Raw genomic sequence first — 17,082 nt, 5'->3', positions numbered from 1 at the left:
ACAAACCAAGCATGAAGTCAAAGGAATTGTCTTTAGACCTCCGAGACAGGATTGTCTCGAGGCACAAGTGTGGGGAAGGGTACAGTAAAATATCTGCTGCTTTGAAGGTACCAATGAGCACAGTGGCCTCCATCATCCATAAATGGAAGAAGTTTGGAACCACCAGGACTCTTCCTAAAGCTGGCCGGCCATCTAAACTGAGCACTCGGGGCAGAAGGGCCCTAGTCAGGGAGGTGACCAAGAACCGATGGTCACTCTCTCAGAGCTACAGCATTCTTCTGTGGAGAGAGGAGAACCTTCCAGAAGGACAACCATCTCTGCAGCAATCCACCAATCAGGCCTGTATGGTAGAGTGGCCAGATGGAGTTTGCCAAAATGCACCTGAAGGACTCTCAGACCATGAGAAACAAAATTCTCTCATCTGATGAGACAAGGATTGAACTCTTTGGCGTGAATGCCAGGAGTCATGGTCGGAGGAAACCAGGCACCGCTCATCACCAGGCCAATACCATCCCTACAGTGAAGCATGGTGGTGGCAGCATCATGCTGTGGGGATGTTTTTCAGCGGCATGAACTGGGAGACTAGTCAGGATAGAGGGAAATATGAATGCAGCAATGTACAGAGACATCCTGGATGAAAACCAACTGGGGCGATGTTTCATCTTTCAGCAGGACAACGACCCTAAGCACACATCCAAGATATCAAAGGAGTTGCTTCAGAACAATTCTGTGAATGTCTTTGAGTGGCCCAGCCAGAGCCCAGACTTGAATCAGATTGAACATCTCTGGAGAGATCTGAAAATGGCTGTGCACTGATGCTTCCCATCTAACTTGATGGAGCTTGAGGGTGCTGCAAAGAGGAATGGGTGAAACTGGCCAAAGGTAGGTGTGCCAAGCTTGTGGCATCATATTCAAAAAGACTTTAGGCTGTAATTTCTGCCAAAGTTGCATCAACAAAGTATCGATCAAAGGCTGTGAATACTTATGTACATCTGATTTCTTAGTTTTTTATTTTTAATAAATTAGCAAAAATTGTAAAAAAAAAAAATTCACATTGTCATTATGGGGTATTGTGTGTAGAATTTTGAGGAAAAAATTAATTTATTCCAGTTTGGAATACGGGTGTAACATAACAAAAAGTGGAAAAAGTGAAGCACTGTGAATACTTTCTGGATGCATGTATATATGGGTTGGGTATGGTATGCCGGCTGTGCTGGGATCCCGGCGGTCAGCATTCAGACACTGGGATCCTGGCAGCAGAATGCCATCGGAGAAGTGATCGCAACAACGCCCCTTGCGGGCTTGCTGCACTCTCCATCCAGCGGGTTTGGTTGCTTGCTGCACTCACCACAGGTTCTATTCCCACACTATGGGTGTCGAGGATACCAAAAATGGTAATAGACCCTGTGGGTCAGCATTCTAACTGGTGGCATTTTGAGCATTTGGGATTCCGACACTGGCATGCTGACTGCCGGGATCACGAGCGCTGGCATATGAACTACATCCCATATATATAAATGTATATATATATACACACACACACATAGGTGGTTCAATAATTAAGGTAACAAGATCTCTCATTGTGTACATTTATTCAACTTGGTGTTTATTCAACTTCAGTGTCAAGAGCTTGAAGCCAGGATATGGCGATTTGCTGAACTTCACCATTTTCACCATGGGTTCCAAATCGCCTTTCACAGAGGTGCTTCAATGGCCAAAAGAGATGGAAATCACTCGGTGCCAGGTCAGAACTGTAGGGAGGATGGTCCAGTACCACCCAATGGAGGATTGCTGGTCATCTTAAACATCTGTCACGCCAGTATCAAAAGCAATGCACCAAACCCAACCTGTTTCGTGACATGACATTATCACTGTACACCTCGAAAAGTTGGCAATTAATTTCAGCAGAAATTTGATCACACTATGCACCTCAATGTGTGACCATGTTTCCTGCCAGCCCAGCCATCTTACACCTGATGTTAGGACAGTATGACTGATATGAGGTACAGTCTAATGGCTGTGAGAGGAACCAGTGGACTACCTGCTCTGGCCTGGCAGGAAATAAGAATGAAATGGAGAACATTACATAAATGAGGGGTCTTGTTACTGTACTTATTGAACTATATATATATATATATATATATATATATATAAAACAAAGTCCTGGCACTCCTAGGGACAATGAGTGAAATGCTGGGGTGCCCTCCTGATGACAATGTGTCACAATGTAGCAAGCGGATGACAGTGGCACTTACCAGACTTGTTCAAATCAGACTTTTTAAACTGCCACAAAAGAGCTGTAAACACTACTACAGGGCACATTGCACTTTACTGGAAGTTCTATGTTCTTAACCTGTATTTTCTTTTTCAGCATTGGCTATATATACACTTACATATAACAAGCGCTCTATATATATATATATTTAATGTTAGTTTCAATTTATGGAGCTTCTGAAATTATAGAGCAGTACTTTTTTCCTTTATTAAATTTCCTTAAAACTGTGTCAGTTTATTGAACCATTGGGCTGACATGTTTCGGGGGTACACCCCATCCTCAGGGCCAAACAGCAATACAATTGCTGTCTGGCCCTGAGGACGGGGAATACCCCCGAAACATGTCGGCCTAATGGGTCAATAAACTGACACAATTTTAAGGAAATTTGAACAAGTCTGGTGAGTGCTGCCGTCATACGCTTGCTATATATATATATATATATATATATATATATATACACTGTATACATAAATATATATATCTCTCTCCCAGATGCAGCAAAAAACCACTGAAAGTGTACAAGAAACAACAGGTGCAACCCAGGAAGTAGTTTTAAACAGGTACAAAGTCACAGATTAAGCACAATGGATCTTGGCATAAGAAAAAGCTGCAGCCGCTGCATCATAGCACTTCCTGCACAGAAACAGACTCAGTCACACACAGATGTACACTAGGCTTGAAACCTGTCTCATGGGACTGTTATAGAAGTGTTGTGGAAGTATCAGGGAAAGAGCAACTGTGGGGTAGATGTATTGAAGTGATAAAGTGATAAAGTGGATAACGCAGCAGCCAGTCAGCTCATAACTGTCATTTTTCAAACCCAGCCTGTAACATGGTAGTAAGGATCTGATTGCCTGGTCCTTTATCACCTTCCACTTTATCACTTCACCGAGCTTAATAAATCTGCCCCTGTGTTTTCAGAAGCACAGACGCAGCCGTAGGAGACCAGTCAGATGGTATAACTGCACCTGCCATAGGGCTAGTGGAGGTGTCATTGGAGCAAGAGATGCTGCACCAGTGGTGGCCTGTAAAGAATCACTGCCATTATTACAGCCTACAGAGATGGAAAAAGTGGGTGTCTCAGCCCTTTCACATTCAGACGCAGGCTACTACACCAGGGGAAGAGCTAATACTATCATCTGCATATGATTACAGCTACAAATCCAGTAAACTAATTTCCCTGTCTGCGAAGGAAAAATAGATCTGCAATATATATTTTTTTGGCCGTAGAAATGTGCATGAATAAAGCTGTACTATGATGGGCAAAACAATATAAATAATAAAATGCAAATAATGGAAAATAAACATTTATGAGCTATTTTGCCTTCATAATACTTTTAATTTTAAACACAGAAGACAAGTAATAATATCCCTGTTTGTACTCTAATCTGCTTTCAGGAAGACATCCGCTGTGCACTATAATCTCTCGGACAATCAGACGTTCTCTAATTGGACTATTTCGCATAATGACTACATTTATAACCAAATATATCCAATGCTGACAATCATTTTCTACAGTATCATTTTCCTCTTGGGAATAGTAGGAAACGGTTTGGTTATCTGGATCGCTGGATTTAAGATAAAGACAGTCAGTGCTGTGTGGTTCCTTAATCTGGCCGTAGCCGACTTCATATGTTGTGTCTCTATCCCATTTAAATTTTTATATTTTCACTATATTTGGGATTTAGTCATCACTGTTCTATGGTTTATGACCATGTGCACTAGTGCCTATTTTTTAACCGCCATGAGTATTGACCGCTGTGTCTCCATAATGTGGCCATTTTGGTCCAAAACCTATAGAACACCCAAATGTGTCTGCAACATTTCAGCAATAGTTTGGGTGGTGAGTATCATCTTCAATTCCCCTCATATAATTATTAACTATGTTTATTATTTTTATCTTAATAATGAAAGGGACTTCATCAGATTTGTCATCGTGTTTATTGTCCCTTTTTCTGTCATTGTAATGTGTTATTGTGTCATTTGTTTTAAACTTAGAAAAGTGAAAATACCAAAGAGGAAACAGCGACCCTATAAGATTATTACTGCCGTCATTGTGTGTTTCCTCATCTGTACATTTCCATTTCACCTTTTACCATTACTGATAAAAGACAATTATTTTATGGAACACTTAATAATGAACATTTCTATGTGGCTGATATACTTCAACAGTTGCATCAATCCCATCCTCTATGTCTTTATAGGCCAAAACACTAAAGACATTTGCATACATTCAATACCATCCAGACTGCAAAGAGCTTTAAATGAATGATTTAACCAGAATTGCGGGGGGGAACATAACACTGCATTTCTTTAATTAAAGATACATCATTATGCTATACAAGTTTTGATTTATATATGCGCTGCCGAGCTTTATAAATGTAAGTTGTTACGTGTTATTAATTGTAGAAATATCTGCATTTATTTAAAGAACACACATAAGATTGCTCCTGCTTCTGAAATTGGAGCTATGGGGGTAATTCCAAGTTGATCGCAGCAGGATTTTTGATAGCAATTGGGCAAAACCATGTGCACTGCAGGGGAGGCAGATATAACATTTGCAGAGAGAGTTAGATTTGGGTGGGTTATTTTATTTCTGTGCAGGGTAAATACTGGCTGCTTTATTTTTACACTGCAAATTAGATTGCAGATTGAACACACCACACCCAAATCTAACTCTCTCTGCACATGTTATATCTGCCTCCCCTTCAGTGCACATGGTTTTGCCCAATTGCTAACAGAATTCCTGCTGCGATCAACTTGGAATTACCCCCACTGTACAAGAATTTGGCCTACTTGCAATTATATTAGCATAGTAGTCAGAAGTATAAGTAATTGGGTACATAATCCAAATTATGCAAGACATCAGTGTCTAGTAATGTTTAAAAAAATCAATAACAATCATTCTCTACCAGAGGATATTTCGAGTCTTCTTATTAGTACCAAATGGTATTCATTCTCCAATTTCAACAATGATAAGAACAGTGTAAATATGCACATATGGAGAAAAAAACAAAAACAATGCATAGGGGTATATTTACTAAGGTACAGGTATTTTAGAAGTAGAGATGTTGCCCAGATTCTACTTAGCATTTATATAGCTGCTTCTAGAGATAATAGATAGAATCTGATTAGTTGCTATGGACAACATCTCAACTTAAAAAAAAAACACACTTTAGTAAAAACAGTATAACCCATAGGGTAATGTGTGCTTAAAAACTTGCACCCCAAAAAGTGCCCAAAAGGAATGGGGTGATAAAGAAACTGAGGTATAAAAACATAAAAAAACAATAATGGGGATACTACCCCTTAAAGACAATCCATCCACTTGTTGGATGTAATCTTATAAAAGTGGATGAAAAAAATATGAAAAAGCATCGTGGTCGAACCCTGTACCTTTAATAATTAAAGAAATAACATTTTGTAGCCCCCTTCCCCTAAATAAGTAATCAGCCCTTGACCTCTGAGCCCAGTCTGATATTGGAAAATAGGGGGGGGGACGGGACGGTGAGGGGTTCCCCCTAATTTCCAACAACTAGCACTGGGCTGATTCCAAGGCTATCACCTACACTCCTGGTGGGTTAGATGGTTAGTGGAAACAGTTTATATTGTTCTTTAAAGGTGACCTGTAGGTTGAATAAAGCTTGTCTCGGCATGCTGGCACTTGTGGAACAACAAATGTCAACTTGCCTGAACATTTTTTAAATGACCCATGCCACAGTTTTGCCCATAGGGCAGCTGTGGAGACCCACCAATGCTCAGCCTATGGCTACTGCTGAACTCTGCATTAATGCCTGATGGGGACTGGAATCTCCAGAATTCCTCCAAATCAGACCATGTCGCCATATCCTAAACCTTCCCCAGAACCCGCACCTCCTACCCCGGTTCCTCCCACCTGTATCTGAGTTATAAGGGCAGGCTCATAGGTAGAAGGTGCTGCAGGTCTGGGGTACAATAGTGATAATACTGTGAAGAGTCCCCTGGTCATGTGTGTCCACTGCCAGAGCTGACCCTTGAGGTTTGGAGCACCCCCTAGTTGTGTGGGCACTGGGAGGGCAGGGATCTGTTCTTCAGTTTTGTTCTTGTGACTCTAATGTTGCATTGCGGCAACAAAATGAACAAAATAGGTGACATCATTCCATCTGATTGGCCCTGCACACTGCATACATGGACATAATACATTTTTACTCCCCGTGCAGCCTAAACCTAATTCCCCCCCTATAACCTAACCTCCCTAACTCCTTCCACCCCCTCTCCCCCCCCCCCATCCCGTGACTACCCTGTCAGTCGGGCTAGAAGTAGCTCATTTGGGACCCTATTGGGGGGTCGGGATTCCGCCGTCGGTATTTTGATGCCCGGGACCCTGACCAGATCCCGTTTCTTCCTTCTACTTGTAAATCACATGGAATTTGAAGAAATACTACCATGCAAAGATACAGTATAATATATACAATGGATTACTCGGTTGTGGATTCTTATACTTTAATAATTACTAACAACACTTGCTAAAATAGTTGTCTTACTTCAAGCATAGTGACTTTGGACATGATAACTTGTTTCTGTGTGTGCCAAGGAATATTAAAACTGCAATACTGTTTATTCTGGCAGGCAATATGTGTCTGTAAAATGCTGTAATGTGATGGGTAAAATAATATGCAAAATGTAAATAATTGAAAATAAACGTTTGCCAGCATAACACTTTTAACTGTAATTTAAACACAGAATATCAGTAATAATGTCCCTATTTATGCTCTAAACTGCTTTCAGGAAGACATCCGCTGTGCACTATAATCTATCGCATAATCAGACGTTCTCTAATTGGACTGTATCGAATATTGCCTACAATCATATCGACACAATTCCAATGCTGACAATCATTCTCTACAGTATCATTTTTGTTTTGGGAATTGTGGGGAACGGATTAGTGATCTGGATCGGTGGTTTCAGGATAAAAACAGTCAGAGCTGTGTGGTTTCTTAATCTGCCATAGCTGACTTCATATGTTGTGCCTCTATCCCAATTAACATTTTAGACTCCACTATATTTGTAATTTAGTCATCACTGTTCTATGGTATATAAATATGTGCACTAGTGTCTATTTTTTAGCCGCCATGAGCATTGACCGCTGTGTCTCCATACTGTGGCCATTTTGGTCCAAAACCTACAGAACACCCAAATTTGTCTGCAGTATTTCAGCAATAGTTTAAGTGGTGAGTTACGTGAGTATCATCTTAAATTCCCCTCATATAATTATTAACTATGGAATATTTTATTATCATGAGGAAATGAACATCACCAGCTTTGTCACCTTGTTTGTTGTCCCTTTTTTTGTAATTCTAATGTGTTATTGTGTCATCTGTTTTAAACTTAGAAAAGTGAAAATACCAAAGAGGAAGCAGCGACCCTATAAGATTATCTTAACAAAGTGGAGCCTCGCCACTGCGCAAAAATGGCTGCTAATGTGTAAGATGGAAGGAGTGTCACCCACACCCCAAGCAAATAGATACAATAGGGAAAAGATACCACAACACAAAAAGCGCACAAATCCTTCTGTATATGAATCAACAGGGGCTGGATCTTTTTCTTTCGAGAATCACATGAATCAGTAGTCCTCAATGCCTCAAAACAAAAACACATATAGACATAGTGTGATATTGTATTAATACAGTCAATAAGTGTGTGTTTAGGTAATTATCCGTACCCCTTCTGGTGGTCTACTTCATGTAGACAAATCAAGCTTTTAGGGAGCGGATGACACCGTTTGGGCCAATCAAATCTCCTTTAAACAGACTCCTTTTAGAATGGTTTCTCTTCCACAAACATAAAATCAAGAAGAAAAAACCTCCATGGTGTAAAACCTTTAGGATAATTTATTAAAACATAAGTGGGACAAAATCTTGAACCCACACAATAAAATGTCAATAAAAATGGAACATAATCCAAAATACAGAAGCTGGGCCTCCTACCAGATGGTGTTGTCCACTGTGAGAAGTAGACAAAATAAGTGTAGCACTATGTTATATTTACCATGGGATATCGTTGTGAACTTTAATCGGGAGTGCCTCCACCCAAGTCGGGTCCCTGTTCCAAAGATTAGGACAGGGTAAAATGGGGTAGACTTGGGAATACCCACAGTCAATAAAAGTTGATGTTACTCCTCTATGAATTATATGATACTTTTCTACACTAATAACGTATTTCTTTTACCTACAGATTATCTTGGTCTCCGAGATTCGTCGTTCTCTCCGGATTGTGGTGAGTAGTCTTGTCAGAAGGGTGAAATAACTGACACCAACAATTTAAGCAAGTACACTAGTGAATTTACTATAATAGTACAATACTTTAAAGTCTATTACGAATATATTAACAATTTATTCGAATTACGTTAAACATTAATCAAGTTTGCTAATTCATATACTATATGACTGGTAACAAAATTTACACAATACACATATAGGAATACCCTGCAAAAAGATTGATGTACCATCTATAGATATATTTATATATATGCATATATATTTACGAATACCTCGGTATTAAAGTTTTCGCTAGTTTAGTCCCTTTGGAATACTGCAGTCAATTAAAATGAGGGAAAAGTATAATTATCCTGTAGTTTGTTTTCTATCTTCTTTCAAGGCGAAATATTAACACAGTCATTAGACAGCGAATGAGGACTGAATATTAATAAAATAAGTTCTATCCAGAGCGGTAGCTTAATGGTTTACACGGGGTGTAGATCTGTCTCCTTCCAATACAGTAATAGTCTCAATCAACAATTCCTATTTCCAATGTACTTTGAGGGAACCGATATTTACCGTTGTCCTCGGTTTAGGGTAATACTACTGTCTCCATGTCGGGTGACGCGTAGTGTGGAGCTGGGCACTATGTGTTTCGGAGAATAGTCGGTGATAATAACAACTTATTATTTCCACCTCGCTGTAGTTTACTGCCCACAGTAATAGTTATGGAGATATTAGTAGATAGACCTCTTTATGAGAGAGAGAGGAAGACAATCGATACATATGTTTTGTCTCCAACTGCTTGACGCTGCTACAGTCTTTATATATGGAGTATATATGTATATTCGGTAATATTCAACTGTACTGGGAAAAAATCTTTCACAATGCCAATATAGGAAAATTGTAATTGGTTATCTCTCCTCCATTTGAGGGGATACATAAACATATCCTATTACCCGGAGTGGGTATAAATGTCTATAACGGCTGGGGTTAATAAGGAGCAGAGCACTTTACTGCAGCCACTTCGGTAAAACTTAGTGTCTCTGATTATAACAGTACGATTAGTACTGCTACTGTCTGATAAGGTCTTGGGTAGTAATTTAATTGACTGTATCACTGGTTCAGCTCCAGTGGCTCATCAGGCACCAGGGGAGTGTTAGTGACGCACTAGAAGAGATACCTTTTTCAGTTTAGCAGGTATCCACGTCTCTCTCTGCTGCGCTGTCCTCGGTCACGCTGTGCTGCTCCGCTCCCCCAGCTCCCAGACCTGCCACAGCTCTCGTCTTCCTCCGATACCTGGAAACCGTCCCCGCTCTCTCTGCCTGTCACAGCCTCCGGTCAATCCTTTTCTTGCTCCGCCACTCAGCCGTCCTTTTCCCGTTCGTGCTCCATGTCTCTCTTCCCCGCAGTGCCGCTCTCACTCTCCCTCTCTCCGCACCAACTGCCCAGCTCCAACGTCTTTTTTTTCTCTGACGTCTCTATCCGGGTCTCCACGGGAGATCCTCGTTCTCCCTCTTGTCACGAGCCACCGCTATCCAACATTATAGGAATTTCAACCTCAGTCCCCTCAGTCCCATTCCCTCATATGCACAGTAGAGTAAAGACTATACACATTCTATCACATTTAGTAATAAAGAAGTTATAACTTATACTATTATCCTTATAATATAGTTGGCAATATATATATATATATATATATCATACTAATCATGCTACACTTCTCCCCCTGGTGACAGCCAGGTAATTATCTATGTTACACTTACATACCTCCTGACTGTCACCATTAATTTCCTTTTCAAACAGATACTCAGTTGCATTAATGGGTAGAGTATTACCTACATGCCCATAATAAGGCCATGAGCATACAACATTAGGGTGTACATATCGAGGTTCCTCACTAGGACTTCCTAACTTGTCATAGGTTAGTATTAATGGTGGTCTATGAATTCTATTAGGTCTAATTCTTTGAGGTCTTGGCGTGATAGATTCACCCAAATTGTCCGATTCATATCTAGCAGAGTTCTCTCCTTCATTCCAATTCCCATCATTATCATCCTCCAACCTGTTCCACTCACCAGCAGTCTCACCCTGATCACCCTGAATCAATGGCTTTTCTCTGATCATTGAATCCTCTATTATTTCCGCCATCTCGGAACCAGGGTATTCTCTACTCTCTTCTGGAATAAATTCACTATAGAAATACCCAGTCGGCTCGTTATCTAAATTAGAGGATTCGGACTCCACCAAATCAAGATTTTGTGAAGTACCAGGGTCCTATATTTTGGTGAGTTTGGGTTCGCTCTTACGATCTACTTTAGCGCACTCGCTTGCACTTTCGTCAAACATAATATTTTGACCGACAGGTAATAAATGATGGTGGTGATAGGTGACTACCGGTCCCTTCGTCCCTTCCGGACTCAATTGATAGACTGGAATTCCAGGTAGTTGTCGGATAATCGTGTATGGATTTTCCCTCCACCTATTGGCTAGCTTTTGCCTTCTAGGATTTCCCAGGCGGCGGATTAGTACTCTATCTCCAGGTTGCAGTACTTGTTCTACTACTTTATTATCGTACCTTCTCTTGTTCTGTATACCTCTTTTTACTGAGGCTTGATGAGCTAGTTCAAAGGCTTTTTGTAGTTCTTTCTTTAAGTTAGTAACATACTGAGTGTGACTTGTGGGCTGAGAACAATTATTATTGGTTCCAAGGCATACGTCAATCGGTAATCTGGCCTCGCGCCCAAACATCAGAAGGTATGGAGAGTATCCAGTAGCATCGTTAACGGTGCAATTGTATGCATGGACTAGTTGACAGACATATTTTCTCCACTGATTTTTATCTTTCACATTTAGAGTTCCTAACATATCCAGCAGGGTGCGATTAAATCTCTCAGGCTGGGGGTCTCCTTGGGGATGATAGGGTGACGTCCTTGATTTCCGGATCCCGCAGCACCGACAGAGTTCTTTAATTAGGTTGCTTTCGAAATCCCTCCCTTGGTCTGTGTGTATTCTGGCTGGCAACCCATAATTTACAAAAAACTTTTCCCACAAAGTTTTAGCCACTGTTATCGCCTTTTGATCTCCTGTAACATACGCTTGTGCATACCGGGTAAAATGGTCAGTGACTACCAAAATATTTCCCTCCTTCCCAGACGGTCCTTCCAATGATAAAAAGTCAATACATATGAGCTCTAATGGACCTGAACTATCAATATTTATTAACTTGGCAGACGGGACAGGAATAGTTTTTCTCAATATGCAATTCCGACAATTTTTACAATATTGTTCTATATCTTTATTCATGAAGGGCCAATAGACTCTGGTGTTGATTAACTGCTGGGTTTTCTCATATCCCAAGTGACCATGATTATCGTGTAGGGAACGCAGCACCATAGGAATGTATATTGATGGTAACACTAGCTGGTATCGAATCTTCCCTTTTCGAGTCATTGTTTTCCGTTGTAATATCCCTTGTCTGATGATTAGCCTTTTTCTTTGTCGTAATAACGTTCGAGTTATATCCGATATTGCAATTCCATTTTCTCTCGAAATTTTATTATTCATACAGTCAATAGTCGTTGCCAAATTAATGTCCTGCAGTTGAGCTTCCCTAATCTGTTCTTTAGACATTACCTCAAGTCCTCCCAGTTCGGCCTGTGTTAACCAGCAGTACATCACTGGTACAACCGCAGCAGAAGCCCCAGTGAGCTAATAACATCTTGCGGGTTTTCTTGGATCCGATTCATCTGATAGCATAAGCGTTGTAATGTTGGCGCAGGAACCTCTACCCAATCATCATTGGAGCTAATCTCCGCAATCTTTGGACTTCTTGACAACGCATCTGCATCAACATTACTTGTCCCTGGTCGATATTTTAATGTAAAATTATAATTAGACAAGGCAGCCAACCATCGATGTCCGGTGGCATCAAGTTTAGCAGTGGTATTTATGTACGTCAATGGATTATTATCCGTATGAACAGTGAATTCCACTCCATATAGATAGTCATGTAGCTTGTCAACTACCACCCACTTTAGAGCAAGGAATTCAAGCTTGTGCACTGCGTACTTCCGTTCACTATCAGAAAGACCTCTACTAACATAGGCGATAGGTCTTAACTTCGCTTGTTGACTCTGATACAATACCCCACCTAATCCATCGTAAGAAGCATCTATGTGCAATTCATATGGGAGGGACGGATCTGCATAGGCAAGAATAGGGGCCTGTGTCAAACATCTTTTCAATTGAATAAAAGCATCCTCACACTGACAATTCCATCTCTCTCCAAATTCTTCTGATGGTTTAAAGTAAACCTTAGCGGAACTATGACATGTTCTTTTCCAATGTTTACTTTTAGATGCATAACCTCGGGTTAGATCTGTGAGTGGTCTTGCTACTCTTGAATACTGTGGGACAAACCGACGATAGTAGCCACAAAATCCTAAGAAGGAACGCAGTTCTTTAAGGTTCTTGGGTCGCGGCCACTGAGATACAGCTTTGGTTTTATCCGGATCTGTGGCAACTCCGTCCCGGCTAACAATATGTCCAAGATACTTGACAGTGGTTTGACAAAACTTACATTTATCAATAGATAACTTTAGTCCCTTCTGTTGTATTCGATCTAGAACCTTAAGCAATCTAATGTTGTGTTCTTCCAGCGTCTTTCCGAAAACAATAATGTCATCAAGGTATACGAGTACCTCTCGGTAGCACATATCCCCTACCGTTTGTTCCATAGTGCGCTGGAAAGTGGCAGGAGCCCCCTTCACTCCTTGCGGCATCTTAAGAAATTCGAAAAACCCAATTGGGCAAATAAATGCTGTTTTGGATCTATCTTCCGGATTCATGGGGATCTGGTAATACCCACACCTCATATCTAATACGGAGAACCAGCGGCTGCCCTGTAGGCAATCTAGAGCTTCTTCTACTCTAGGCACAGTATACTGATCAGCAATTGTTCGGTTGTTTAGTGTCCTGTAGTCAATGCATAACCGTATACTACCGTTCTTTTTCCGAGCGACTACGATTGGGGAGGCATATGAACTTTCGGAATCGGCTATTACATGATTCTCCAATAGTTCCTTTAAATGTGTCCGAACATCATCAAAGTCGGCAGGAGCAAGCCTACGTGACCGTTCTCGGAAAGGGGTAGTGTCATTTAATTTAATCTTATGTTCCACTCCTATTGCAGTGCCTAGATCCCATTCTTCAACGGAAAAGACCCCTTTCCGATTGATTAGTTCTCCTAATAGCTGTTCTTGTGCCGTCGGTGTTAGATCACTCTCTTGGAAACATTTCTGTAGTTTGTTACTAAAATTGTCATCTTCTGTTCTGGTGGAATTAGACTCATAAGTAGTAGTAGAGCATATAGCGACTTCATTATAAACGGAATTTTGGATTTTATTACTTATAGCTCTATCCATTTCTTTTGTCAAATTGATCCCATCTTGGGATAAACACCAATCAGCAAGAGTACGGAATAAATTAGAGTTTGTCCCTACTATAATTGGTACTGCCTCTCGATTTCCAGGGGGGTCAGGACAGATTAACGCAATAAATGGTATGGGAATTTCTGAATTATTTAAATGTGGATGAAATTCAATATGGGTAGCAATATAACCCAAATACGGATACTTTTGGTCACTCAACCCCCAGATCACCAATCCATCCACAGGTAATATGGGTACCTCCGACAAATGTTGCTGATACCAACTCTCAAAGATTATTGAAACTTGGGATCCACTATCCAATAATACTCTACATAACTGACCATTGATAGCTGCCGATATCACAGGGGCCTGTCCCATCATCCCGTCAGGAAGGATAGTAGGCCACCCAGCGCCCCCCATTGCACATACCACTATTGTCCGGGAGTCGATGCGGGGTTCATCGACGTCCCTTCCTGGTTTTCCGACGGAGTGGTATTTCTTCCATCATGAGAGTCCATATGCCTTTCATAATTTCCCAATTGAGGGCACTCGAAAGATCGATGTCCCATCTGTCCACACCGATAACAGATAACTTGATCTCTATTCTCCATTCGTCGGGTAGATCCTCTCCCTCTTCCACGACTATCTTGAAGTGATACATTTCTCTGTAGTGTTATTATTTGATCGAGTTTCTTATTTTGTTCTTCTAATAGTTTATATAGTTTTTCATTTGGGGAGAGAACATTGGGAGCGGGGTCAACCGGTGAGGGCAATACAACTTTTACTCTTTTTAAACTTCTTTCCCTATTTTCTATTTGGACTTCTTCCAATTTCACATCTTTAATCAATTCACTTAATGTAGGTGGTCTCGCCCCTGGTCCACTACACCTTAGTCGTTGTGCCACTGGATGGGTAGTTAGTGCTCCTCTCAGTAATTGTTTGAGGCGTCGCTCATCAATTTCAGATGACTGGATCCCTCCTTTATCTAGGAGCTTGTATAAAATCTTATCTATCCGATAGATAAAGTTAGTGAGACTTTCCGTGGGTTCTTGGTATGTCTGGTTTAATCTTACTAATATATCCCCTAGGTCCTCCAATATTCCAAATGAGTAATCCAGGGCGTTAAAGTAATCTTTCAATGTGGCATTGGGATTACTACGGCGAGTGACATGTATGATTCCCATAGCAGGGCCCCTTAAACTTTCTACAATCCGCTGTTTTTTTATGTGTTCAGGACAACGCCATTCTTCTGAATGTTGGATAGCAGCTTCCCGCCAAGCATCATATCCTTCTTCCCCGGTAGGTATAGGAAGTATTCCAGAAAATACTCTGAGTCTCCTGTAACCTCCTTCATAGTGCCAACGTTCGAAATGGCTCACTACTTTGTCCATAACAGTCTCAACTTGCGGCTCTATATTTTCACCAGTGGTAGCTTTAGGCAGATCTTTAATCATAGAATGTTGAGCATCATCTCCCCTTTGGAGTGGATGTTCTTCTGTTAATACCACTCTCTCCTCCACTCTGGTAGGCTCGGAACCTCCTTGATCACTATCGCTAATATTTCTAGGCCACATTATCTGCCATCTCCTACTCATTTCTCCTCCTACCATCACATTGGCTGGAATAAGAGACGAATCCAAATATTCTTTTGTAGTTATCAATATGGCCCTAATTTCTCCGGTCTCTCTCTTCCATTTATCCACTATGATGGGCACTTTTACGCCCCATAGTTTCTGTACTTCTGCAAGCACCTCTGCATCAGTAATTCCAACAAAGTTTCCCAATATACCTAAACTGCATGGTATAGTTACACCATGGTCATTACACCAACGATATATATCGTGTTCAGTTATAGCTTCCATGATAGATGAACAGGTAAGTATGCTATTAGGTAACCCTCAGGATCTCAGCAGTGCCTCCAGTGTAGCACTATGTTATATTTACCATGGGATATCGTTGTGAACTTTAATCGGGAGTGCCTCCACCCAAGTCGGGTCCCTGTTCCAAAGATTAGGACAGGGTAAAATGGGGTAGACTTGGGAATACCCACAGTCAATAAAAGTTGATGTTACTCCTCTATGAATTATATGATACTTTTCTACACTAATAATGTATTTCTTTTACCTACAGATTATCTTGGTCTCCGAGATTCGTCGTTCTCTCCGGATTGTGGTGAGTAGTCTTGTTAGAAGGGTGAAATAACTGACACCAACAATTTAAGCAAGTACACTAGTGAATTTACTATAATAGTACAATACTTTAAAGTCTATTACGAATATATTAACAATTTATTCGAATTACGTTAAACATTAATCAAGTTTGCTAATTCATATACTATATGACTGGTAACAAAATTTACACAATACACATATAGGAATACCCTGAAAAAAGATTGATGTACCATCTATAGATATATTTATATATATGCATATATATTTACGAATACCTCGGTATTAAAGTTTTCGCTAGTTTAGTCCCTTTGGAATACTGCAGTCAATTAAAATGAGGGAAAAGTATAATTATCCTGTAGTTTGTTTTCTATCTTCTTTCAAGGCGAAATATTAACACAGTCATTAGACAGCGAATGAGGACTGAATATTAATAAAATAAGTTCTATCCAGAGCGGTAGCTTAATGGTTTACACGGGGTGTAGATCTGTCTCCTTCCAATACAGTAATAGTCTCAATCAACAATTCCTATTTCCAATGTACTTTGAGGGAACCGATATTTACCGTTGTCCTCGGTTTAGGGTAATACTACTGTCTCCATGTCGGGTGACGCGTAGTGTGGAGCTGGGCACTATGTGTTTCGGAGAATAGTCGGTGATAATAACAACTTATTATTTCCACCTCGCTGTAGTTTACTGCCCACAGTAATAGTTATGGAGATATTAGTAGATAGACCTCTTTATGAGAGAGAGAGGAAGACAATCGATACATATATTTTGTCTCCAACTGCTTGACGCTGCTACAGTCTTTATATATGGAGTATATATGTATATTCGGTAATATTCAACTGTACTGGGAAAAAATCTTTCACAATGCCAATATAGGAAAATTGTAATTGGTTATCTCTCCTCCATTTGAGGGGATACATAAACATATCCTATTACCCGGAGTGGGTATAAATGTCTATAACG

General features: G+C 40.5%; 1 protein-coding gene across 1 annotated transcript; it reads right to left on the bottom strand.

Annotated features, from left to right (window-relative positions):
* Positions 1-14,374: 14,374 nt before the first annotated feature.
* Positions 14,375-15,805, bottom strand: LOC134965175 (paraneoplastic antigen Ma1 homolog). The gene has a single exon (XM_063941691.1). The coding sequence runs from the start codon at positions 15,803-15,805 to the stop codon at positions 14,375-14,377; it is 1,431 nt and encodes a 476-aa protein (XP_063797761.1).
* Between the last annotated feature and the right edge of the window lie 1,277 nt (positions 15,806-17,082).

The sequence above is a fragment of the Pseudophryne corroboree genome, chromosome 10, assembly GCF_028390025.1.
Source record: "Pseudophryne corroboree isolate aPseCor3 chromosome 10, aPseCor3.hap2, whole genome shotgun sequence".
NCBI lineage: Eukaryota > Metazoa > Chordata > Amphibia > Anura > Myobatrachidae > Pseudophryne > Pseudophryne corroboree.
Note: the sequence above shows the minus strand (reverse complement) of the source record. Positions and strands in the feature narration are given on the sequence as shown.

What these genes read in the sequence shown, in the direction of transcription:
- LOC134965175 (XM_063941691.1), bottom strand. Translation starts at nt 15,805, where the DNA reads ATGGAAGCTATAACTGAACACGATATATATCGTTGGTGTAATGACCAT.